The following is a 24,869-nucleotide window of genomic DNA, read 5'->3' as shown; positions in this document are numbered from 1 at the left end:
TGCTGAGTGAATCAGCTTCTATCCAATGTGGTTCCTCATTTAAAAATGTCAGTCATCACTCTCTGTGGATGGGTGGGTGGTGCGTGCATCTGAGTCTCCCCCACACCAGCCAAAGGAACTGGAAGCTTCCGTAGCCCCGCGTTTCCCAGAGGCTGCTGGCCATGTGCTGGGGACCTCCAGGAACCCTCAGCCTGTGTGGCCCCTGTGGTGACCTGAGGCCCAGCTCCCAGGGCTGTGCTTCCACTGGGCCTCTGCTCTGGGGAGCCCTGCAGTGGCGGGAGTGACCTTTTGTCCCGCTCGGCTGAGGGGCTTTCTGTTCCTCATTGTTTAGCCATGACAGGGCTGGTTTTTTTTTTTTTTTTTTTTTTTTGTCCAAGAGGATAAACAGGCCTAGAAATTGCTCAAGGGAGGGCTGACCCCCACCTCAGAGCAGCAGGAGGAAGTGAAGGGAAAGGCCTTCAGAGCAAGATGCACAGGGAGAGACCCTGAGGGGAGGCTTCGGAAAGGCACTGGGCAGTGGCCTGGGGGCCGTGGGGGTCGAGCTCCGGCCTTTGTCCAGGAATCCTTGGCCTGCGGGTGGAGAGAGAACAAACTTGGCCAAGGCAATGCCCTTTCCCATCAAGCCTTTGGGCCCTGACAGGAAATCCTCCCCAAGCGGGGCAGGCCCTCCTCTGCTGCCCCTCAGGGGCTGTCCTGGGAGGCCAGAGTTTCTCTCCCCACCGGGAGCCCCCCTGGCCCTGTGGTTCTCAGGCCCCATGTAAGTGAGGGGCTCCCCTGATTACTGTGGGGGCACTCGTGGGGATGCGGGGCATGAGGTGCCCTGTGTCGGCCGCCCTGCGCGGCCCCTCCCTGTCCTCCTGCGTGCTGTCTGGTGGGGGCAGCAGCAGAGTGCGGAGACACAGCCTCACTTCCCTTAGGGAAGCCGCATAGCGGCAGCCTGCAGGGCAGGCCCATTTTGGGGGCCTTGGGGGGATAGTTGGGTCCGCCCCTGCAGCGCCTGCGAAGGAAGATGCAGAAGGTACACTTTCTCAGGACCCCCGCTGCGCCTGTCACCCAGGCGCCTGGCAGCCTGCTCCGGGACCAGACGGGTGGAGGGCACGTGCCGTGTGCACGCGTGTGCTGTGTGCACGCGTGTGCAGCCATGGGCACGCGAGCTTATTGTCCAGGCCGGAATGCTGGTTACTTTTTTAGACTCTTAGGTTATGCAGAATGGATCCCACCTCCCTTGCCAGCCCCCTGCATCTCTCCAGCGCCCTTGCTGGAGCTGACTTCCTGGGCTTTGGCCCTGGACTTGGGCTGGGAGTGGGCAAAGGGCTCAGGGGTGGCCAGCATGGCGCGTGCTCCATGGTTGCGCCTCATGGCCCTAGTGCAGGGGGGGACCCTCCAAGAAATGATGCTGTAGTGAGGGCCACTGGATTAGCGACCTCTGAGTACCTACGACATGCCAGGCTCTAGGGCAATAAAGCATGATCCCAGCCCACAACCTCACGGGGTGCCCGTCTAGAGGCTGGGGCACCGCCCTATATGCCAGAAGCTGTGAGGAAGGAGGATCAGGATTCGGGGTACTAGTGATTATTCTGGGAGGGGTGTGGGCGGGAAAGCCTTCAGGAGGCGGCTGCTGTCAGAAGGGACATATGGAATTTTGTCACAGGAAGCATGAGGCCGACCTAGGTGGAGGAGGCGGCTTGGGCAAGATCGTGGGGTCAAGAAGAGCCCCAGACCGCTCTGCATCAGGAAACCCCGGCCCTCGGGGATCGTCGTGACACCAGGGTGGCTCTGGGGCTGCTTGCCAGGCCAAGCAGGAAAGGCAGCTGTGTTTCCCTGTGCGCGTTCTCAGTGCGGAGGCCTGTGAAGGGCCCAGCTGCCCCGGGCTCCAGCAGTCACAACTCCCAGGTGGTGGGCGGGGGTGGGAGTGGCCGGAGGGGGGTGGTGAGCAGGAACTCCACCACAGCTTCCGTCCCTCCTGAAGGCTGGGGGTCATTCTCAGGCAACACCTGTGGGGCTGCTGGGGGGTGGGTGTCCTGCTGGTATAGGGGGTCTGGGCGGGTGCAGCAGAGCCCACTGACTAGAGCACCTGTAGTACTTAGAACAACACGTGGCACCCTGTCAGTGCTCAAGAAATGGTCAGTGGTTGTCACTGTCATCAACAAATAACTTATTTAACGAGCACCATCTCTGGCGTGGGCCTCATGTTGGAGGCTGAGGGTCTAGAGTTGATGAGGCTGTCGTTTCTGCCTTGTGCATCGCAGACGTGTGTGTGCATGTGTGCACGCTCGCACAGGCACCCACACAGGACAGGAGGGGACACGTTGGTCTCCCATTTCAGCACAATGAGATGATTGTTGGGAGGGGCCGTATCCAACTCTCAGAGCCCAGAGGAGAAGGGACCTGAATCAGCCCTGAGGGAGTCAGGGAGCCAGGCCCACCCTCTGGCCAGCAGGCTCAGTGCCTCCACTTACAGACGTGTGTGTGTGTGTGTGTGTGTGTGTGTGTGTGTGTGCGTGCGTGTGTGTGTGTGTGTGCGCGCGCGCACTGCACTAAGGGAGGGAGACAGGAGGTAAAAGGAGAGAGGGACTCTTCCTTCTTCTCCCTCTACCCCTCCCCCCAAAGGGAGAAGTCCCCATGTCAGTGGATAGTGCCCCAGCAGGGAGAGAGCCTAACACCTGCAGGGCATGGGATGGGATCTGGGCGTCGGGCATGGCAGAGTCCACAGGTGGCCAAGCTGATGGCTGTCTTTCCTTTCTCCTTCTAGGTTACAATCATCCCCTATGCCCTGGAGCCTGGAAGCGTATGCCAGCTGAACGAATACTATGACAAGAGAGCCCATCGGTGCTGCAGCATGTGTCCTCCTGGTGAGGGACAGCCACCGGGCCCTGACCCTCAGACTGGCTGGGTCCCTGGGGTCTGACGCCTTGGAGGGAGTGTGTGTGCAAGGGTGGGGGAGGCAGGTCATGGTCCTAGATGCTTCCCGAACTCCTTCCGGTTCTCTGAGTTGGCCCCATGCGCCCTCTTGCTTCTGGGCCTTCGTACACGCTATTTCTCTTCCATACTGTCTTTCTCTGAAACTCTTACATCTCCTTTAGACCGGAGCTTAGCTGTCCCCCTCCTCCGGAAGCCTGCCTGGACTCACTGGCCAGATCCGGTTCCTCCTTCGACCTCCCGGTGGTCTCCGCTGTCCCTCGTGGCAGCGGCTCTTTTCGCCCCGCGCTGTCGCAGCCTGGCTCCTCTTCTGTCGCCGGCACTGTGCCTTCCTCCAGGACAGGGACTGGGCTTGTTCTCCTCTGCATCCCCAGCACCTGGCACCATGCCTGGCACTTAATAGATGCTCAGGACACATCTGACTGAACCAGTGAATGCTTACCCGTTTCACAGATGGTGGACTCGAGGACTAGCCCCAGCTGGAAGAGCCTGGTGGCACAACTCCCGGTGTTGTCCGTTCATTCATTCATTTATACAGTCATTCCTATAATGTTGATAAAGTGTCTACTAAGTGTCAGGCACTAAGTGCTGGGAATACAGCAGAGAGCAGGGCAGACAAAATCCTCGCCCTCGTGGGTTTTGCCTTCTAGTAGAGGCACAGATAAACCAACAGAGGAGACAGATGTGTGGTCCTATCAGAATAAGTGCCGTGAAGAAAACAAGGCAGGGTAGGGCAGATGGAGACAGATGCAGTAGGACATGTTTTATACACGGAGGTCAGAGAAGGCCCCTCCGAGGAGCTGACGCTTGAGCAGAGACATGCAGGAGGTGAGGGAGCGAGTCATGCAAATATGAAGGGAACAGCATGGCAGGCAGGAGCCGCAGCAAGTGCAAAGGCCCTGAGGAGCCTGTTTGGTGAACTTAAGGAATAGCAAGGCCAGCGTGTGGTCGAGTTGAGTAAGCAGGGGCCGTGGTAAGGAGTTTAGATTTTATTCTGCGGGATCCAAGAAGCCATCGGAAGGCTCTGGGCCCTTAGCCTGAGGTGTGGGCAGGTACATTTGTATGTGTCACTTTCCACAGCTATTTGAAGAGACTCCAGGAGAAGCGACTCTTCTTTCTTCTATTAACTGGCAGGGACTTTGTAAGAAGTTACTAGATTAGCACAGCAGTGAGTATGGCAGCATCGGGCTCAAAGCTCAGAAGAGAAACTCCTTAAAGGTTTGACTTGATGTTCTCCCATCCTTGGCATGCCTTCTCTTCAGGCCTTGATAGGAAACTACACTACGTTTCTATTTCCTTTCCCCCTCTCTAGTTTATGGTCTCAGGGGGAGAATTTTAGCTAAATATGAAGAAGAAAGGAGCTGGCAAACCCATTCTCTCTAAAGTGTGACTGACTAACAATAGGCATTTCCAATGGTGGAATTCCAGGCATCTGAAAAGAGCGGAGGGGAAGATTTTTCATGAGCAGTGGGGGTTCAGCAATAGAGTGACAGCTGGTACATGCTAGACGTGAGATGGGAAGGAGTAGGAACCCCATCAAAGAGCCTTTGCAGCTAGGCTACAGAATTCTGGGGTTCTGGGGAACAGTGGATGAGGCCAGGATCTGGGCAGAAGCCCCGCCCCACTGAGACCTCTGACCCTTGCTTTCTCAGGCTACCACGTACAGTCGTTCTGCACCCAGACCTCAGATACGGTGTGCTCCCCCTGCGAGGACAGCACGTACACCCAGCTCTGGAACTGGGTCCCTGAGTGCTTGAGCTGTGGCTCCCGCTGCAGCTCCGGTGAGTGGGCCCAGCGAGGGGTGGTCCCCAGTGTCCTGGCCTGGCCACCGCGCACTCCAGCCCCTTTAGCTGACAGCTGGCCGGGATCACCCCAGGCCTTTCGTTTCCATGCCCCGGGGCATCAGGTTGCACCGGCTTTTCAATGGCATTTTTATCCCGTGCCTCACTGAATCCTCTTCCGGAGCCCCATAGGGCAGGCAGGCCGAGAGCGCGGGGGGAGAACTGTGCTCCTTTTAGAGCCGAGGAAGTGGTACTTTGGAGAGCAGCCGTGGTCGCTCATGCTACCATGTGGCTGTGGGACTCTGTGCCCAGTGTTCTCTTTGCCCCATGCTGGCGAGAAGCGGGGCCAGCAGCCTGGTGGAGGTCAGAGCTCTCTGTGGGTGGGGAGCGGGCTGAGAGGGCAGAGTGGCATGGCGGTGGGCAGGGCCAGCGGAGGCGGGAATGACCCTGGGCTGCCTTGCTGCTCCTCCAGACCGGATGGAAACTCAAGCCTGCACCCGGAAGCAGAACCGCATTTGCACGTGCAGGCCAGGCTGGTACTGCACGCTGAAGTGGCAGGAGGGGTGCCGCCAGTGCATACCGCTGAGCAGGTGCTCCCCCGGCTCCGGCGTGGCCACACCAGGTACGGGACCGGGGCCAGCAGGCCTTGGGGACTCCCTTGGGTTTCTCCTTCATGGGCATCGGCTCTTCAGCCCAGCCCAAGAACATTGTCAGCGGTGGCCAGGTGCCTGCGACCCGGGTATCCGCCCATCCCCCATTCATTCTTTCTTCCAGCGCACCTGATTAGGTACCTACTCTGTGCTAGGCCCCGGGGAATCCAGAGATGGATCAATTAAGCCCTAAGCTACTGGAAAATCCGGTGGTGTCACAGGAAGATGAACCCGGGTGGCCCTAGAGACCAGGAAATCACTAGAATTAGTTAAAGGACAAACTGCCCAGCTGTGTGTGTGCGTGCGTGCGTGCATGCGTGCGTGTGTGTGTGTGTGTTTTAAGGGGTAGAAGGCAGGCAGAGGTCCATGGGCCCCTCAGATTGCCCCTCAGGCTCCAGTGCCAAGGCCTACCCGTGGCTCTGGGCCCTGCAGTTGACTATGTGTTGAGCATCTGAGTTGGTGACAGATTCTACGTTTTCCTTGAAGCCACTCCAATGTCAGACGTGGTGTGTGCTCCCTGTGCCCCGGGGACATTCTCTGACACGACGTCATCCACGGATACTTGCAGGCCCCACCGGAGGTGAGTGTCTGAGTCCTTTGGTTCTGGAGGAGCAGGGAGGGGCTGTCCCTGGATGATGGCGGGGTCCAGAGCACGGAGCAGCTGTGCCACGGTGCCTGAAATCCCCCCATTCACCTCCTTGCCCAGCTCTGTTCGATACCAGGACGGGTTTATCTGACAGGGTGAGGGTCCCAGGACAGAGCACACATGGGGATCAGCAGCCTTACCGTGGAAGTCAGGGCTGAGTGGGGAGCATGAGGACAGGAAGGGACAGCGGGCCTGGTACATGGACTCCCTCCCCCATCCCAGCTGCTGGCACCCTTGCCCGCCGGCCTGCCTCCTACGAGGGAGCCCAGTTACCCTGAGCCATTCTGTCCTCTGCTGACCCCTGACCGAGCCTCCTCTCTGCTCAGCTGCAGCTCTGTGGCCATCCCTGGCAACGCAAGTATGGATGCGGTCTGCGCATCTGTGCTCCCCACCCCGAGAGTGGCCCCAGGCTCACCCCTCATGACCCAGCCAGTGTCCACGAGATCCCAACGCGTGGAGTCAACTCCGGGGCCCAGCACAGCTCCAAGCACCGCTGTCCAGCCCCCGATGTTCCCAAGCCTCCCGGCTGAAGGACGCAGCACAGGGAACATCTCTCTTCCAATTGGTAAGTCAAAGGGGCCCATTCGTCTTCCTTCCCTTTTCTCTCCTATCTCAGAGACTTACTCAGAGCCCTCTGTGGTGGTGAAGCTTGTCTTCTTCCAAGACCTGATGCTGTCCCTTGGGTGTGGAGAGGTGGGGCCAGCATTTATCTCAAAGTGGATATGTTCTTCTGATGGCCGGTTCTGATGAACCCCTAGGTTGTAGGTGGGCTGGGCCAGGTTACCTTGTGGGCTTCCTCTGTGGGGTTAGAAGTACATCAGGCCAGAAATCTCGGACCGTGGCCCTCGGGCTGAATGTGGCCGACAGACATGTTTTGTTTGGCACACAGTTTTCTGTTTGTTTGCTTTGTAATTGGATTTGAGACCTCTGGACTGGGCTTGCCCCTCGTCTGAGACAGCCCCAGCCATCCTCAGTCACTGACTAATCTGCCGGGTCCTTGATACATTTGAGTTTGCTTTTCGCAGTTGTTTTGAGCTTCGTTTTCGCTTCTAGGCCTGATTGTGGGTGTGACAGCCTTGGGACTACTAATCATAGGGATGGTGAACTGTGTCATCATGACCCAGAAGAAAAGTAAGTTTCTGTTTCTTCTTTCCTTCATTCATTTGTTCATGCATCCGTTTGTTCAGGAAGTTTTTCTGGGGCGCTTTCTATGAGTCCAGCACTGGGCACAGCTTTATGGGATATGGTAGTCTCAGTTTTTGTAGGAGTTTAGAGCCTGGGGCAGAAGACGCTCCCACGAACTTATCTAATGAAAGCAAGCACCATCAGGGCTGTTCAAGGGGCGGGATTCTCGGAGTCCGGGATTCTTGTCTGGGAATCCTGGAGGATTCGGGCCTTATGGAGCAGGTGACATTTGAGCTGTGTAAAATTTTGCTAGCGGGGGGAAAGAAGGCGTGCTAAGCAAAGGGCATGGCATGAGCAGGGGTGGGGAACCGGAAGATGGTTGGGGGGAGCGGGGGGCGGGGATGGAACGATATCAGACCAGCCGGAGGATTGGGCGTGGGGTCTTCGTGCACCTCGTCTGGTAGGTAATCGCTGCCCCGAGGGCTGGGCCTACTCCACGGGTTCTGCTTGGGCCTATGCTGCCCTCTTAGTTAGAACGGACGTGGTCTGAGGAAGTCACCCTCCCTGACTTGTCCCCTGTCTCCTCTTTGCAGAGAAGCCCTTCTGCCTGCAAGGAGAAGCCAAGGTGGTGAGTACCCCCCAGCCCTCCCCCTCCTGCTCCCCTGCTCTCCTCCTCGGTGGGTCAGGTTGTCCCTCAGGAAGCAGCAAGTTCTGTAGATTGGTCTGCGCAGTGTCAGGTGACGTGCAGAGCCCCAGGACGCTGAGGAAAGGCCAGCCAGCGTCTGTCCTCGGGGCTTAGGCAGCCCTCCATGGGCTCATAAGGGAGACTGGGTGTGAAATGCCACATCAGGGAGCAGGTGGGTCAGTGGTGTCAGTGGCAAGCGTGTGGTCATGGATCTGTGGTCTGACCTGGGGCAGACGTGAAGTTGCCTGTGGTTCTGTTTCCTCAGCATTAAATGGGACAGTGCTGCTCGGCCCGGCTTGCAGGGCTGTGCCACCTACACAGCTGGCATCCATCCTCGGCATCTCCGTGGTACTTACAGAGCACTTGCTCACGGAGCAGTGGTTTTCAAGCTGAGTGCTGGGGTACCACAGAGAGCCCCGGGGGCCGTCTCTGGGGTTGGGATGGAGGCTAGTGGGCTGGCCCCTGGGTCCCCCGATGTGAATCGAAGCAGCTGCCTTTGATGTTTTTTATAAAATAGGGTCTGTGGAGGACGTTTGTTAGCAACACAACACTGACGTCGTATTTCATCAGTTCTCCATTACGAAGGCATTTGGCTGCCAGTAACCAAAACCTCAGTGGTGGAGGACTAGGGAGAGGGCGTGGCCGTGGCATAAGCCAGTACTCAGTGGCTTCTGTCATGTTGTACCTGGTAGGCAGGGTCGGGTTTTTACTCAGTTTTTCAGTTTTACAGACGAGGAAACAGAGCCCCGGGAGCTTCCTCCGTGTCCCCCTTCCTGCCGGGGCAGTGTTTTTCAGCCAAGGCACTGTTGATATTTGGAGCCTGATAATTCTGTTGTCAGGGGCCGTCCTGTGCCTGGCAGGCTGGTAGCAGTATTGCCGGCCTCTCCCCACTAGATGCCAGCAGCACTGCCTCCCAGGTGTGACAACCAAAAACGTCTGCAGACATTCCAAATGTCCCCTGGAGGTCAGAGTCACTCCCAGTTGAGAAGCACCGGGCTAGGGGAAAGCTCAGCCCTGGGTGGCCCAGTGCCTGAGGTTTGTACAGGGCTTGAACTTGGTAGGGACCCCGGACCGATTTCATGTCTTGATTTTGATGACAAGCAAAGAGAGACAGAGGGGGAATGTGACTTGTCCAAGATCACACAGCAATATGTCTCTGGACTCCTGGCCCAGTGCTCAGGACCTGCCCTACAGTGTTTTAGCACTGGTTTGGGGGTTCAAACTGTTTCTCATTCCCCCCAGGGCACGAAGGCCACCCCTTTCTTTTTCTGGCTTCGGTTCAGCGGTGCTGACAGCTGCTGCCTGGTGGCATGCAGAGCAAGTGTACCCTCCAGGCTCCACGCCCACAGCCCAGCTGCCACATTCTCTTTCCCACCAAGGGTTTCCCAATCCTCAGTGCAGTGAAGACGTCCTGGGTGTGACCGGCAACCTCCGCTTCTCCTTTCCCTTTGCTGAGTTTGTCATTCGCTGAGTGCGAGCCAACTCCACTGTTTCTTGAGTGCTGTTGTTTGTAGAGACCAGTGTGTGCTGGTAGCTGGCCTTCTGGGCAGGGAAGAACACCCCAAACCCTGTTTGTCCTGTTAGCTCATTTCTGTGTTGTAAACACACCCGCTATGGCCAATTTCAAGCTACCAGGACCTACTAAGTGTGGAGCTGGGAAGAATCACGCACTGGTCTGAGCCAGCCCCACACAGCGCTGGCTGAGCCCCGTGCCAGGCTGTGTGCCTGTGCTGTGGCACTGGAGCCTCACACACCCCTAGGAGTTACATGATACCATCACTCCCGTTTTACAGATGAAGAAACTGAGGCTCAGAGAAGTTCTCTTACCCATATAATGTCAGACTAGTAGGTAAGGGGCAGAGCCCAGGTTTGAAACTCACTCTGAAACTGCAGGCTTTGCCAGGCCAGACATTAAAGGCTGCTGCAAGTACCTGAGCCCCCAGCAGGGCCCACCTTCAGAGGCTGGTCACTTTCCCAGGTGCCCTTCCGTCCCCAGGCTCCCACCCCCTTGGTTAGCCTGTGCCCCACTCTTCCTCAGCTGGCCAACAGTGGTCCCCGCTACAAGGCTGCCTAGTAATGCCCAGGCCTAGGCCCCCGAGGTGGAGACTGTGGTGACTTAGCTTCCCCTGTCCCTCCTGCTACAGAAGTAACTCCGAGGTGTGGCGGGACAGTGGTGTCCCTTTGTTTAGAAAAGGTCAGCATATCCACAAGTGTGAGCTCACCCACAGTCACCCCCACAGGCACACTCATGAGCGAGCTCAGGTTCAGTAAGTAGAGTGAACGTTTGCGAGGTGCTGAACGTATGCCAGACACAGTTCTGAGTAGTATTTATTCTCGTGGCCATGCTTCGACACAGGCAGTGAGTGTGACTGTTGCTCTAGTATCGTGGCCCAGGAACTTGGGCTCAGAAAAGTGAAGTAACTTTCCCGAGGTCACATTGCTAATGAAAGTGGCCTGGAAGGCAAACTTAGGGGTGCTCCTCTTCCCCACCCCCAGCACACGCACTAACTGCGCCTCTCACAGATGTGCACACACACACACCCCCATCCCACGTAGACACACGCGTATCTGCACTGCACACACCCGCACACCTGTACATAGAAGTGCGTGACCCTCATGAGCACACACTTGCACATACGGACAGATACGCAGCCTATGGGCATCCGGAGGACCCAGCTGGTGGCTCTGCCAGAGTTTCTGCTTCTGCTCACAGCAGGGCTGGACCACGAGGGGCTGGGAGGTGAGAGGGGCTGGCTGGCGGACATCCTGTTTTTTGTATGAACTCCCTCAGTAACCCCTCTTAGTGGAGTCCCAGCCCAATGAATTAGACTCGCGGGATGCATCTGCCCCACTCAGAGTCTGCCTGAACTTTGCAGCTTGTGGTTTCGGGGGAGGGGAGGTCTGTGACCTTTGGGGGTTTCTGTTCTGCCTGGCTCTAGCCACAGGAGGAGCGGGACACAGGCCCGAAAAGCCCCTTCTCTGGGAGGTCGTAAGGAATGACATTTGGATGCTCTTCCCTCCCCGGCCTGTTCGAGCTCAGAGCAGGGCTAGGAGTGGGGTCCAATGGCCAAGGTCAGACCACCTGGGCAAAGTTCAGCCTGAACTAGAAATGACCTGCCTCCCTCCGAAGCCGGCGCGGTGCACCAGGGAGGCGGGATGCAGTGGAAATCCAGCAGCTCTGGTACCCGGATTTTACTGGGGTCCCAGTCAAGGACCCAGACTCAGGCTCCTCCTGCTCCCACTATGGATCAGCTGTGTGATTCTGAGCAGGGACTCACACTCTCTGGGCCTCCATGGCCTCACAGGGACTGTTTACTAAGGACCCTCTCACCCCAGAGTAAGCATACGCAGCCTCAGCATATTGAGGGTTCCACAGGGCTCAGGTGTTGCAGCACAGCAGCTCTGGTGGGTGGGGCTGGGGGCAGGGGCTTCGGTGATTGGCCAGTCCAGGAAGGGATCAGGTACTCTGCCCGCTACTCAGAGCACACCTGGAATTTTGGAGTAAGGCAGTGGGGTCTCAGCCTTGCCCACGGAGGGGGTCTAACGTGCCCCTGCCTCCCACCCCCTAGTAAATGCCCACCCTCTGCTCTTCACTTCCCCCTGTTGTGCTAAGATGCGTCTCACCAGCCCTTCACTCACCTCCGTTCTTATTATATCCTAAACCTTCTCATCCTGGCCAGTAAGAATGTGGCCCCTTCCATCTCCTTTCTTTCTGGGGTCGAGCGATCACCAGAACCCCAAGACAGGGCTTGTGTGCCTGTCCAGTTAGTGAGGAAAGACAAGAGCCTTGGAGTAGAATTTCCAGGTGCTCCCCGCTCCTAGCAAGGGTGTCTGCAAACAGAGACCTGGTCTTGAGCCTCTAGAGCCGAAACCCCAGACACCCAGGAAAGATGTCATGGGTTTTAGCCCTGCTGTACCATGTCCTAACTGTGTGACCTTGGGCAAGTAACTCAACCTCTCTGGGCGTTGGTTTCCATAGCTGCAGAGTGAGGTTAACACTAGGCTGTTGGAAGTATCAGTACAGGTGACATCTTGGAAGGATGTCAGAACAGCACTTGGCACTGGATGGCACTCGAAAGTCGGCTGGACTTTAGTGTTATGATTCTTGTTGTTGTTATTTGTGTTCCGTGAGGAGAAGCCAGGTGGAGTCACAGAGCAGCGTGAAGAGTGGAATCTGGAAAGGGTTTCTAGGCAGCATGGCCGGGGGTCCTGGAGAGGAGGAGGAGGGGCTCTCTGCCCTGGGTTGATTGATCGAACACAGGGGCCAGCAAATTTTTTCTCTGAAGGGCCGGGTAGTAGATGTTGTGAGCTCTTGGATCACGGGTGTCTGTCACAACTCCTCAATCCTGCCTTCATAGTGAGAAAAAAGCAGCCACAGACAGCACATAAACAAACGGGAGTGACAGTATCCCAGTAAAACTGTATTTACGAACACTGAAATTTCAGCTTCACGTAATTTCACATGTCATGAAATATTAATCTTTATGTTTATTTTCAATCATTTAAAAATGTGAGAACTATTTGTAGCTCACAGCCCGTGCAGAAACGGTGGCAGGCCAGGTGTCGCCTACCCCTGATGTAACAGACCCCCCGTATGGTGCTCACTATGTAACAGACGCTGTTCTGAGCACTTTACAAATATTCAACCATTCAGTCGTCACGGTAACCCTAGGGAGAAAAAAATGGAGGCACAAAGCGGTTAAGTCACTCGTTTAAGGTCACGCAGCTGGTGAGTGACGGGGTCATGACTTGGACTCACATTTCTGGCTCAGAGTCCATGCTCTTGGCTGCTCAGCTGGGCTTCATCACCCTGTGCTAACGGGGTGACCTTAGAGAGTCACTGTCCTTCCCTGGGCTTCTGTTTCCTAATGTGAAATGAGGACGACAATCCTGCTCTGCCTCTGAGACGGTTTGGTGAGCACGGCCATCCGGTCCCCACCCGCAGAGGGCTCGCACTTCAGTAGGGCAGCCAGATGCTAATCGCAGAAACCACAGAGAAGCACGCCTCCTGAAAGCAGGGTGTGTGGAAAGAATGTGTGGGTGTGGGCAGAATCGTCATGCAAACTGTGAAGTGCTTATCGCATGGGATGTAGACGGTGGTGAGAAGGAGGAAGGGAAGAGGAGCTGGCTGTCAGCTTGACCGCTGTCCCTCCTCCTCTCCCCATCCAGCCTCACCTGCCAGCTGATAAGGCCCGGGGTACTCCGGGTCCCGAGCAGCAGCACCTACTGACCACGGCACCAAGCTCCAGCAACAGCTCCTTGGAGAGCTCGGCCAGCACCGCGGACAAGGGGGTGCCCACAGGGAACCAGCCGCAGGCACCGCACACGGAGCAGGCCGGTGGGTCCGGGGAGGCCCGAGCCAGCTCCAGGAGCGCAGGTAAGAGGCAGGAACCCACCTGGCTTCAGCCCCCTCTTCGTGTTTCTCCCCAGTTTCCGTCCGAGCCGTCTCCTCCTGGGCCTGCCCTGCAGGTCGAGGCCTGAGCTCCCAGCAGGACAGCGTTGGTTCTCCAGCCTCACCGCCCCGCTGCCCTCAGCTGCAGCGCTGAGCCTCAAGCTTCCTTCGGTTCTCTGAACCCACAAAGTTTCTCCCACCTTTGCCCATGTGGGGTCTTTCACCAGGAGCACCTTTCCTTCTAGACAAGCCCAACTTGTCCTTCGAGTCCCCAATATCCAGGCAGGGAGTTTTTCTATATATTATAATATATAATAAAGTATTACACATTAATGTTATAGCATTATATAATTATTATATAATATTGTATCATAATTATATAATGTTATATATTATTTATAATATAGTATTACGTTAAGATCAATTGTATTTTACAGATGAGGAAACTGAGGACCACAGCTTGTTCAAGGGCACACAGCTAGTAAACAAAGAGCCAGTAGTCACCCCTGGGCGCTCCGGCTCCAGAGCCTCAGGCGGAAAGTACTATGAATAAATGAGGCCTCCAGGACTCCACTCACTGTGGCTTGTTGACCGGTCCCTTTGGGCCTGTGGCCCCAGGGTTTGGTGTGGGGTCTGGAGAAGCCCCTGCTCCCTTTACACGTCTGCATTTGCCTTGGGTTTGGTCTGTGGCAGGTGTCACCCGGGTGGGTATCTCTAGTGCCCACACTGGAGGGGGGCCCCTGCAGGGGTCCCCCAGAAAGCCTGGAGCTTTTTCGGGCATGTTTTATGGTGAGAGGTCAAGCCTGCTAGCTCGCATCTCTCCCTCTCCCCTGGCAGTGCTAGCTGGTGGGAGGTCAAGGAATGACCATGGATTCGGGTCATTCCCAGATGCCCTCCTGGCCGCTCTGGTACTGTGAGAATCCGAGCTGGCTCCCTAACCCCACCGAGCCTCAGTTTCCTTACCTAGAAATGAGCCGTGGTGTCTCGTTGGCAAGGGTGCAACACCCATTCCTACCTGTCACCTGACTCAAGGGTCACTTCCTCTCCTGGCCATGTGCGTGGACGAAGTGCCCCACTTATACGTCCCCATCATAGCCCGCCCCTTCACTGTGAGGCCTCGTCTGTGCCCGCCCCAGCCCGAGCACCCTCTGAGGGAGGAGCTGGGTTGGTGCCTGGCAATGGTGGGTGGCCCTAAACGTCTGCTGAATGAGTGAGCTCCAACTGTACTCCTGGTTTTCAGCCAGCTTTGAGCCAACTTTCTGATCCTTAGCAACGCCTCTTCCGGCCGTCCTGCCGTGGCTTCCTCCTTAGGCCCAGTGTGGACCCCTTCTCTGTTCATGCCCCACCTGCCTCTCTGGCCTCTGCTCTCCCCCCTCTCCCTCCCACCCCGACACCTGTCTGTACTGTGGGAACGGGTAAACCCCGTGCTCTGCCCTGTCGTGGTCGCCCTGTCCGCCCCCACAGTGTCTCATTCACAACGTGCAAAGGCCGTGGTGACTCTGGGTGACATTTGGGTGCCGCAGAGGCCCAGGGTGGAAACTTCCTTCCGGTCCCATGATTTCAGCCCTCCCTCTGCCTGGCCTGTTTGGGGGCTGCTCTGAGTAGAGCAGCTTGCTGTTCAACCTCCCCTGAGACCCCCAGGAATCAAGGGAGCAGGGCTGGAAAATAAACAGCCAGCATCTTTGAATTCTGTGGATACCACGTTTGTTTGGGAGCTCAGCAGGTCCCCCCAGTAACCGCAGCAGCCATCACTTTTTGGGGGGCTTTTGTACATCCGGCCCCTGGCTTATTCGTCATTTGGTTCCTCACCAACTAGTTAAGAAACTCAGATGTCCACAGGGGCTGGGTGGGAAGGTGGGGTGAACCTGTACCCCGAAACCCTGCCTGCCAGTTGCGTTCAGTTATGTGGGTCCTCACTGGCCAGGTCTCCCATATCTGACTCCCAAGGGCAACCATAAATCCAGATCTTTAAAACGTAAACTCCTGGATGTTAAATGTTGGCAGCCAGTTTACTTAAAAACACAACCACTGACCAAGCATGATGCACTTTGGGCTCATTTCTTTTTCATTCAATGTGTCCCCATGATAGGCACTAGAGACACTGTAGGGAACAGTCCCCGCCCTCCTGGGCTTAGGACCTGGTTGGAGGACATAATGAGTAACCCAGGAAATTGATGGTACAAAGGGAGGAGCCAGCGCCCTGGAGATCATAGCAGAGGGTGGGACACAGGGAGTGATGGGTGGGGTGGGAGAGGGAAGTCAAGAAGAAGGGGACTCTGAGCTAAGGCCTGAGCGAAAGGAAGGAATGAGCTGTGAAAATAGGGAAGAGCTTTCCAGGCGGAGGGAGCACAGAGCCTTTGAGGCTTGGAGCTGCAGGGAGGTGAGTGTGGCTGGAAGGAATCCAGCCAAGATCTCAGGAGCAGCAGGGGATGGCGCGGGAGAAGGCAGGTGCCAGGTGATGCAGGGCCTCTTCGGCCGTGGTGAGGACTGTGGTGATTTGAACAGCCAAGGAAGTGACCTGCTGAGTTTTGAAGGGCTGGCTTTTGCTGCTGGTGGAGAATGGACTGCCGAGTACAGACTAGGAGCCAGGTGGAGGCTGTTTACACCAGAGAGACTGGATGGAGGTTTACATGGACAAAAGCAGGAGGCGGTGAACTTGAAGTGTCTTTTGCAGGTGGACCAGGCGGGAATTATTGATGGATTGCATGTGGGGTATGAGAAGAAGATGGATTCAGGGCTCTGGGCCTGAAGCTGGGTGGATGGCCGCAGTGTGAGCTGGCCGAGGAGGAGCAGGCGGGGTGGGATTTGGAGGTGGAATCAGGTTGAGGTACAGAACAGGTGGTTGAATATATGGGGCTATTTAACCCCGCTTCGCTGAGAATGTCACCCCGTCTCCAGGAGCCACGCAGGCTCAGATACATGGCAATGAGCAAGACAGCTGTCCTTGCCTGCGAGGAGACAGACAGGGTCATCCTGCCCATTCTGTCAATGGGTTAAGTGACTTGGTCAAGTTCACAGGGGCAGAGCAGGAATTCAAACCGAGGATGGTCAGGCCGCAAAGCTCCAGACATCCCAGTCTCAGTGATGAGGACAAACTACCACCTCACCCCACTCTGGACCCCAGGTTTATGAGCTCTTAGAGGCAGCTCTGTGCAAAGGAAGGAGATTAGCTGCAAATGAAGACAACTTCGGGGTCCGTGCTTCATCTCCGTAAAGGAGAAACTGCAAGCCCTTCTATGAATAAATGAGGCCTCCAGGACTCCACTCACTGTGGCTTGTTGACCGGTCCCTTTGGGCCTGTGGCCCCAGGGTTTGGTGTGGGGTCTGGAGAAGCCCCTGCTCCCTTTACACGTCTGCATTTGCCTTGGGTTTGGTCTGTGGCAGGTGTCACCCGGGTGGGTATCTCTAGTGCCCACACTGGAGGGGGGCCCCTGCAGGGGTCCCCCAGAAAGCCTGGAGCTTTTTCGGGCATGTTTTATGGTGAGAGGTCAAGCCTGCTAGCTCGCATCTCTCCCTCTCCCCTGGCAGTGCTAGCTGGTGGGAGGTCAAGGAATGACCATGGATTCGGGTCATTCCCAGATGCCCTCCTGGCCGCTCTGGTACTGTGAGAATCCGAGCTGGCTCCCTAACCCCACCGAGCCTCAGTTTCCTTACCTAGAAATGAGCTGTGGTGTCTCGTTGGCAAGGGTGCAACACCCATTCCTACCTGTCACCTGACTCAAGGGTCACTTCCTCTCCTGGCCATGTGCGTGGACGAAGTGCCCCACTTATACGTCCCCATCATAGCCCGCCCCTTCACTGTGAGGCCTCGTCTGTGCCCGCCCCAGCCCGAGCACCCTCTGAGGGAGGAGCTGGGTTGGCGCCTGGCAATGGTGGGTGGCCCTAAACGTCTGCTGAATGAATGAGCTCCAACTGTACTCCTGGTTTTCAGCCAGCTTTGAGCCAACTTTCTGATCCTTAGCAACGCCTCTTCCGGCCGTCCTGCCGTGGCTTCCTCCTTAGGCCCAGCGTGGACCCCTTCTCTGTTCATGCCCCACCTGCCTCTCTGGCCTCTGCTCTCCCCCCTCTCCCTCCCACCCCGACACCTGTCTGTACTGTGGGAACGGGTAAACCCCGTGCTCTGCCCTGTCGTGGTCGCCCTGTCCGCCCCCACAATGTCTCATTCACAACGTGCAAAGGCCGTGGTGACTCTGGGTGACATTTGGGTGCCGCAGAGGCCCAGGGTGGAAACTTCCTTCCGGTCCCATGATTTCAGCCCTCCCTCTGCCTGGCCTGTTTGGGGGCTGCTCTGAGTAGAGCAGCTTGCTGTTCAACCTCCCCTGAGACCCCCAGGAATCAAGGGAGCAGGGCTGGAAAATAAACAGCCAGCATCTTTGAATTCTGTGGATACCACGTTTGTTTGGGAGCTCAGCAGGTCCCCCCAGTAACCGCAGCAGCCATCACTTTTTGGGGGGCTTTTGTACATCCGGCCCCTGGCTTATTCGTCATTTGGTTCCTCACCAACTAGTTAAGAAACTCAGATGTCCACAGGGGCTGGGTGGGAAGGTGGGGTGAACCTGTACCCCGAAACCCTGCCTGCCAGTTGCGTTCAGTTATGTGGGTCCTCACTGGCCAGGTCTCCCATATCTGACTCCCAAGGGCAACCATAAATCCAGATCTTTAAAACGTAAACTCCTGGATGTTAAATGTTGGCAGCCAGTTTACTTAAAAACACAACCACTGACCAAGCATGATGCACTTTGGGCTCATTTCTTTTTCATTCAATGTGTCCCCATGATAGGCACTAGAGACACTGTAGGGAACAGTCCCCGCCCTCCTGGGCTTAGGACCTGGTTGGAGGACATAATGAGTAACCCAGGAAATTGATGGTACAAAGGGAGGAGCCAGCGCCCTGGAGATCATAGCAGAGGGTGGGACACAGGGAGTGATGGGTGGGGTGGGAGAGGGAAGTCAAGAAGGAGGGGACTCTGAGCTAAGGCCTGAGCGAAAGGAAGGAATGAGCTGTGAAAATAGGGAAGAGCTTTCCAGGCGGAGGGAGCACAGAGCCTTTGAGGCTTGGAGCTGCAGGGAGGTGAGTGTGGCTGGAAGGAATCCAGCCAAGATCTCAGGAGCAGCAGGGGATGGCGCGGGAGAAGGCAGGTGCCAGGTGATACAGGGCCTCTTCGGCCGTGGTGAGGACTGTGGTGATTTGAACAGCCAAGGAAGTGACCTGCTGAGTTTTGAAGGGCTGGCTTTTGCTGCTGGTGGAGAATGGACTGCCGAGTACAGACTAGGAGCCAGGTGGAGGCTGTTTACACCAGAGAGACTGGATGGAGGTTTACATGGACAAAAGCAGGAGGCGGTGAACTTGAAGCGTCTTTTGCAGGTGGACCAGGCGGGAATTGTTGATGGATTGCATGTGGGGTATGAGAAGAAGATGGATTCAGGGCTCTGGGCCTGAAGCTGGGTGGATGGCCGCAGTGTGAGCTGGCCGAGGAGGAGCAGGCGGGGTGGGATTTGGAGGTGGAATCAGGTTGAGGTACAGAACAGGTGGTTGAATATATGGGGCTATTTAACCCCGCTTCGCTGAGAATGTCACCCCGTCTCCAGGAGCCACGCAGGCTCAGATATATGGCAATGAGCAAGACAGCTGTCCTTGCCTGCGAGGAGACAGACAGGGTCATCCTGCCCATTCTGTCAATGGGTTAAGTGACTTGGTCAAGTTCACAGGGGCAGAGCAGGAATTCAAACCGAGGATGGTCAGGCCGCAAAGCTCCAGACATCCCAGTCTCAGTGATGAGGACAAACTGCCACCTCACCCCACTCTGGACCCCAGGTTTATGAGATCTTAGAGGCAGCTCTGTGCAAAGGAAGGAGATTAGCTGCAAATGAAGACGACTTCGGGGTCCGTGCTTCATCTCCGTAAAGGAGAAACTGCAAGCCCTTCGATGTCGCTTCTTTGGCAGATACAGATAAAGGGCCAGTGACAAGTTCTCAGCTCTTGGACAGCATTAGGATTGCTGATGCCTTCCAGCAGTTATGGGAGAGTGAGTCACCTTCGCAGCTTGGCCAGTATTCTGTGACGTGTGCTTGTCCTTGCTCGCTTCTCCGATTCTTTGCGGGGAGTGTGCTTTGTATTTGGAGCACCTTCGCCTGTACTTTGTAGAGTTGGTTCCTTCCATCTACGGGCTGAGGGGAGCTGGGTTTTCTTATTTGACAGGTGAGGAAACTGAGGCACACAAAGATTAAGTGACTTGCAGGGCTGCCCCGGAAGCGGGGCCTCTTGGTTCCTGGCTCAGCGCTCTTTCTCCACGTGTCTTAACCTGCCTTTTGGGCAGGAGGCGGGCTGTGAAGACATCCTCGCTCTAAGACCCCCGACTGACCGCCCTCTCTCATCTTGTGCAGAATCTTCCCCTGGCGGCCATGGGACCCAGGTCAACGTCACCTGCATCGTGAATGTTTGCAGCAGCTCCGACCACGGCTCTCAGTGCCCCTCCCAGGCCAGCCCCTCAGGCTTCCCCGAGGACGAGCAGGTCCCCTTCTCCAAGGAGGAATGCCCTTTTCGGTCCCAGCCAGGGGCCTCAGAGACTCTGCTGCAGAGCCCGGAGGAGAAGCCCCTGCCCCTTGGCGTGCCTGACGTCGGAATGAAGCCCAGTTAACCAGGCCAGTGTGCGCACCTCACAGCCGAGGTGGGCTGACCCTGGGCCTTCGTGGCCCCACCCCCCAGCACTGACTCTTTCTGGGCCAAATTCCTTTAGTGGCCTCCACAGCCTCAGCCTTCCTGTCACTTGCAGGCAGAGGGACGAGGCAGGGAGAGGCGTGGGAACCCCTGTCCTGGCGTGTATCCTTCTGTCAAGGCTGGCTAGATGTGCTGGGCAGCCCACGGTGAGCCCCTGCCTCTCAAGCTGCCCCCTCAGCTGGTCCTGCGAACTTGGCTTCCGAAGCCTTTGTTGTTTTCATCCCTGGGCTCTACCTGGCGCTGGCTTCCCGGGAGGCCCCAGCATCCTGCCTTCCAGGTGGGCCTGCTGGGGAAGAGGGGCGCTGTGTGAATCATCCATGGAGAAGGGGCTGCGGAGAAAGGGCAGCGCTTTAGTCTGATTGCTAAGACTGCAGGCCGGTCCCAGCAAAGGGGCGAGGCTGTCATCGGTCAGACAGTTCCATGAAGGGAAAGGGTGGCAACCCCTGTCGGGGGTGGAAGTCTCCTGGGTTGGCTCAGGACCCTTGGAAAGCACCCCTCAGACTCATTCCTGCTAGCTCCACCTCTCATACAGTGGCGTGAACAGCAGACATCCCGAGAGCCCAGGCAGGCGACTTGAAGGAGTGCCTGGCCTGGGCAAGACGGCAACCCTCCAGCAGGAAATCTTTTAACATATGACAGTTAAAGGAAAAAAGGGAACAGCGAGCAGGCAGACGAGCCACCAACGCAGCAGAGCCGAACTCTCGGAGTCTGCCTCCTCCGCCTCTGACTTTCCCGCCAGTGTACCCACAGTGCCAGCCCTGCCTCCCTCCCCCGCTGCCTGGGGGCAGCTCCAAGGCCACAGCTTCTGTCAGGGAATTTCAGGAACCTGAGATGACTGCGGCTCCACAGCCGTCTCTCTCCTGCTACCTCAGCCTGGACCTTCCTCCTGTCTTCCCCGGACTCCCTCCCACTGTTCCTGTGAGGTGCTGAGAGCCAGTCTGTGTCCGCCTGTCTGCGTCATGTGCTGTGGATCCGTGTAACCCATGTTGTCAGCTCGGACGGCCTTCCTGAAGCAGCTGAAGCCGACGGTTTTGCCAAGGGGTCCTTACCTATTAAAGAATCAGCCCCACTCCCCACAAAAACACTTGTCCACACCCTGCAGATGACGGACAAGTGTGGCTTTGACCAGATTCTGGAAGGAAGGGAACTGGGGCTCCTTGAGAAGCCATTTGGGTCCATGGTACATGGATCCCTTGTTTAAAAATTCCTCAACTTGAACTTAGCAGCTGAACTTTTACAGGGTAGGAGAGTCCAGCCGTTACCATGGAGACAAGAAAGGCTTCCTGTCCTGGAATCCAGATGTCTTACTGCCTGGACTTGGCCAGGGTCTCTGCCCACATTGGACCTTGCACTGCCTTGGAGCACATCTGCCCCCTGGTGGTCAGTCCTGGGAGGACCTCAGGCCTCACTGCCATCATTCCCAGCAGATCAGGGAAGCGATGAATTAAAAGGAGACCCTTTCTGGACGTAGTCTCAGTTCCCTGGCTTGTGTTACCCCAAATGACGAGAGTTTGCACTGTATACTGAGCATCATTTCTACTTATAAATAAACTTTTCATTTGTTTTACGTGTTAACCCCTAGCTGGCTCTGCCTTCGGGGCTGAGCTGGGATGTGTCCGTGGTCCTGCTTGCCTACCACTGATGTATAGAGGGAGATAGGATCATGGCCACTGAGTCTGACAAGCCCATGCTCTAGCTGGACCCCAGAAGCACCCTCCTGACAGCCGTCCTTCGCTGAGAGCCTGCCTGCTCCCTCAGGCCTCTGAACAGCAAGGCAGCTCCCTACCCAGAAACTCCCAGCTGGCCTCAGAATATGGCCTCGTCACGGGCCCTGTCATCTTGGTCTCCTCAGCCTGCTCTTGGGGTCAGGGTGGGGTCTCTTCAGATATGCTTTTTTACATGCAGCTTCTCACTCATGGGAGCGAGGCTCTGGCCTCCAGGAGTCCCCAGTCTAGGTAACAGCTATGTGTCCCCTAGCTGAGTGCTCAGATGAGCAGGGGTGGGGAGGAGCACAGAGGAGGGCCCTGGGCGCAGCCAGGGGATTGCAAAAGGTTCTAGAGATGACCTCTGACCTGTTCCTGAGGCATAGCTGATTTCCAGAATAAAAGGTAGGGAAGAGGTTGCAGGCAAAGGAAGTTCATGTAGAGGCTTGGAGAGGAGAGGGACCTTGGCCTTGAATTCACTCAGCCTACCCCGGTCACTCGCCCTCCTTCCTGGGCACAACCATCTTCATTCTTGGTAATTTCCCTGTACCTTTTCTCCTCAGGTAGCCCTGCCCTCTACCTGATCTCTGCCACTCACCCTAGGCTGGAGCTTGGCAAATGTTTCCTGTAAAAAGCCACAGAGTAAATATTTTAGGCTAGGAGGGAGGTTGTCACAGTTTCTGTCACCAAGCAATTCACCAGTTCTCAGCCAACACCAACAACGTGCCTACACATTGAAGATCTGGAGATGGTGGTGTCAGATCCTATAGGTTAGGGGCTCAGTCCTGCAAGACTGTTCCCACCTCTGACACGATTTGCAAATCCAGGATGTCACCTGTGCTTTGTTGGACTGGCTATAAATCAGAGATTCCCTCTTGGCACTTTATCACTTGTTAGAACCACTCACAAAGCTCAGGGAAACATTTATTTACATTTAGCAATTTATTATAAAGGGCGCAATAGAGGACACAGATGGGCAACCAGATGCAGAGGTCCACAGGGCGGGGTCCAGAACAGTCCCTGGGGAGTGGGGATGCACTACCAACCTGGAAACTCATCTCAGTTCCTTCGCGTTTTTAATGGAGCTTAATCTGCAGCCCCCTCCTTTTCTCAGAGGTCCTCAGGTCGGGTGGAGAGTTTCCACCCTCTCTTCACTTGGTCTTTCTGGTGACCAGCCCCATCCTGAGTCACCTCATTAGCATAAACAGATGTGCTCGAAAGGGGCTCCTTGTGAATGACAGAAGACACATCACTCAGGGAATTCCAAGGGATTTAGGAGCTTTGTGCCAGGAACTGGGAAGAGAGACCAAATATATTTCTTCTTATACCACGAGTATGACTGTATTCCAATAAAACTTTATACCGACATGCACCTGGTGGATTTGGCCTGTGGTCTATAGTTTGCAGACCCCTACTCTAGACTTGTCATTACAAGTAGCCACGACCATAATCTCAGTGTCAGGCATCCCACTCTCCCTCACCTTCAGCCCCAACCCCAACGCTACCTCTGTCTCCCTCACTAGGACCTGCAATTCATTGCTCCCTCCGTCCATCCTATCTGCCATAAAGACCATATGGCCAGTCATTTTGTCCCTTGCATGCAACCTCAACTCCTGGTCTTCCTCCTGCTTTATTGTTCTCATTCTGGTTAAATCCAACTCTCTCTGCATGCCACACCTATACCTGTTCACCCATGCACCTGTATGGGGCAAGGTTGAAACAGTCAACTACACTGGCTGGTCTCACTGTAATATCTATAGTTAAACACTAAGGGGGCCCTTGGTGCTGCCCACAGTCACAGTATGCCCCCCTCCACTTCCTGGCGTATTAGTTTCTTATGGCTGCAAACTTAGTGGCTTCAAACAACACAAATTCAATCTCTTACAGCATAGAGGTCAGTCTAAAATTAAGGATTGTCAGGCTGCTAGGCTCTGGACGACATTCTGTCTCTTGGGGCCCTTGAAGAGAATCTGTTTCCTTCCCTTCAGCTTCTAGAAGCATCTTCGTTCCTTGACTTGTGGCCTTTTCCTCCCTCTTTACAGCGAGCAGTGTAGTGTTTTCTTTAGTCACATCTCCCTCTTCCTTCCAAGGAGGACATGTGTGATTTCGTTGGGCCCACCCATCCAAGATCCTGCTGGGTAGCATAATCACAGATTTCAGAGACTTGGATCCTGACGCCTTTGTGGGGCCCATTCTCCAGCCCATCAACCCCGCCATCCACACACACTCCCACACTCTAGAGAGACTTCTTCACACCCTCTCTTCCCTACTCAAGCCTCTGATCTCACCCCATCCTTACTTTCAGCTGGTTACCCAGCTGCCTGTTTCGGGGCGAAGATAAGCACAAGAGAACATCCTTAGGCTCCCCCACCACGTGTACCTCCTGCCTGCATCTGTCTTCAGCTTCTCAGCCTTCTCCCCGTGACGATGGTTATATAGCCAGGCTGCTGGCTAAGGGCATTCCTCTCTCTGCGCAGGAACTCAGGGGCCCTCCCACCCCAAGGACATGGCTCTGGCTACTCTCTCTCTCCGTTAGCATCGTTTTCCCCGTCTCCTGCATTTTTCCTGTCTGCGTGCAAACATACTGATGTTTTTCCTATTTAAATGATAACATACTACCACGCACATTATTTTTTGACACTTATCAAACAATAAGTGTCAGTGAAGATGTGGAGAGATCGGAACCTTTGTGAACTGTTGACGAGAATGTAAAATGGTACAGCTGCTATGGAATGTAGTATGGCAGGGTCTCAAAAAAATGAAACATAGAATTATCCTATGACCCAGCAACTCTGCTTCTAGGTATGTAGCCAAGAGAATTGAGAGCAGAGAGGCAAACAGAAACTTGTATGCCGATGTTCATCGCACCATTGTTCGCAACAGCCAGAAGGTGCACGCAAACCTAGTGTCCATCAGTGGATGAATGGATAAACCAACGATGGTATATCCATACAAAGGGATGTTATTCAGCCCTGAAAAAGAAAGAAGTTCTGACACACGCTACAACGAGGATGGACCTCGAAGGCATTATTCTAAGTGAAAGAAGCCGGTCACAAAAAGACAAATACTGTAAGGTTCCACTTATGCGGGGTCCCTGGAGTGGTCAGATTCATAGAAATGGAAAGTAGAATGGTGGGTGCCAGGGATTGGGGGTGGGGAGGGGGATGAGGAGTTAGTGCGTATCGGGTACAGAGTTTTCGGTTTTGTAAGATGAAAGGGGGTGGGTGGTGGTGATGGTTGTACTTAACAC

At 55.6% G+C, this 24,869-nt stretch overlaps 1 protein-coding gene across 1 annotated transcript; it reads left to right on the top strand.

Moving 5' to 3' along the window:
* The first annotated feature begins 2,723 nt into the window (after positions 1 to 2,723).
* On the top strand, positions 2,724 to 21,491 carry TNFRSF1B (TNF receptor superfamily member 1B). The gene is made up of 9 exons (XM_023532613.1): positions 2,724 to 2,852; positions 4,572 to 4,700; positions 5,173 to 5,322; positions 5,837 to 5,930; positions 6,323 to 6,561; positions 7,050 to 7,127; positions 7,715 to 7,749; positions 12,976 to 13,183; positions 19,583 to 21,491. The coding sequence occupies exons 1-9, from the start codon at positions 2,840 to 2,842 to the stop codon at positions 19,834 to 19,836; spliced, it is 1,200 nt and encodes a 399-aa protein (XP_023388381.1). The 5' UTR covers positions 2,724 to 2,839; the 3' UTR covers positions 19,837 to 21,491.
* Positions 21,492 to 24,869: the final 3,378 nt, after the last annotated feature.

The sequence above is a fragment of the Pteropus vampyrus genome, unplaced genomic scaffold (genome assembly GCF_000151845.1).
Source record: "Pteropus vampyrus isolate Shadow unplaced genomic scaffold, Pvam_2.0 Scaffold86, whole genome shotgun sequence".
Classification (NCBI taxonomy): Eukaryota; Metazoa; Chordata; class Mammalia; order Chiroptera; family Pteropodidae; genus Pteropus; species Pteropus vampyrus.
This window is presented reverse-complemented; position numbering and strand designations above follow the sequence as displayed.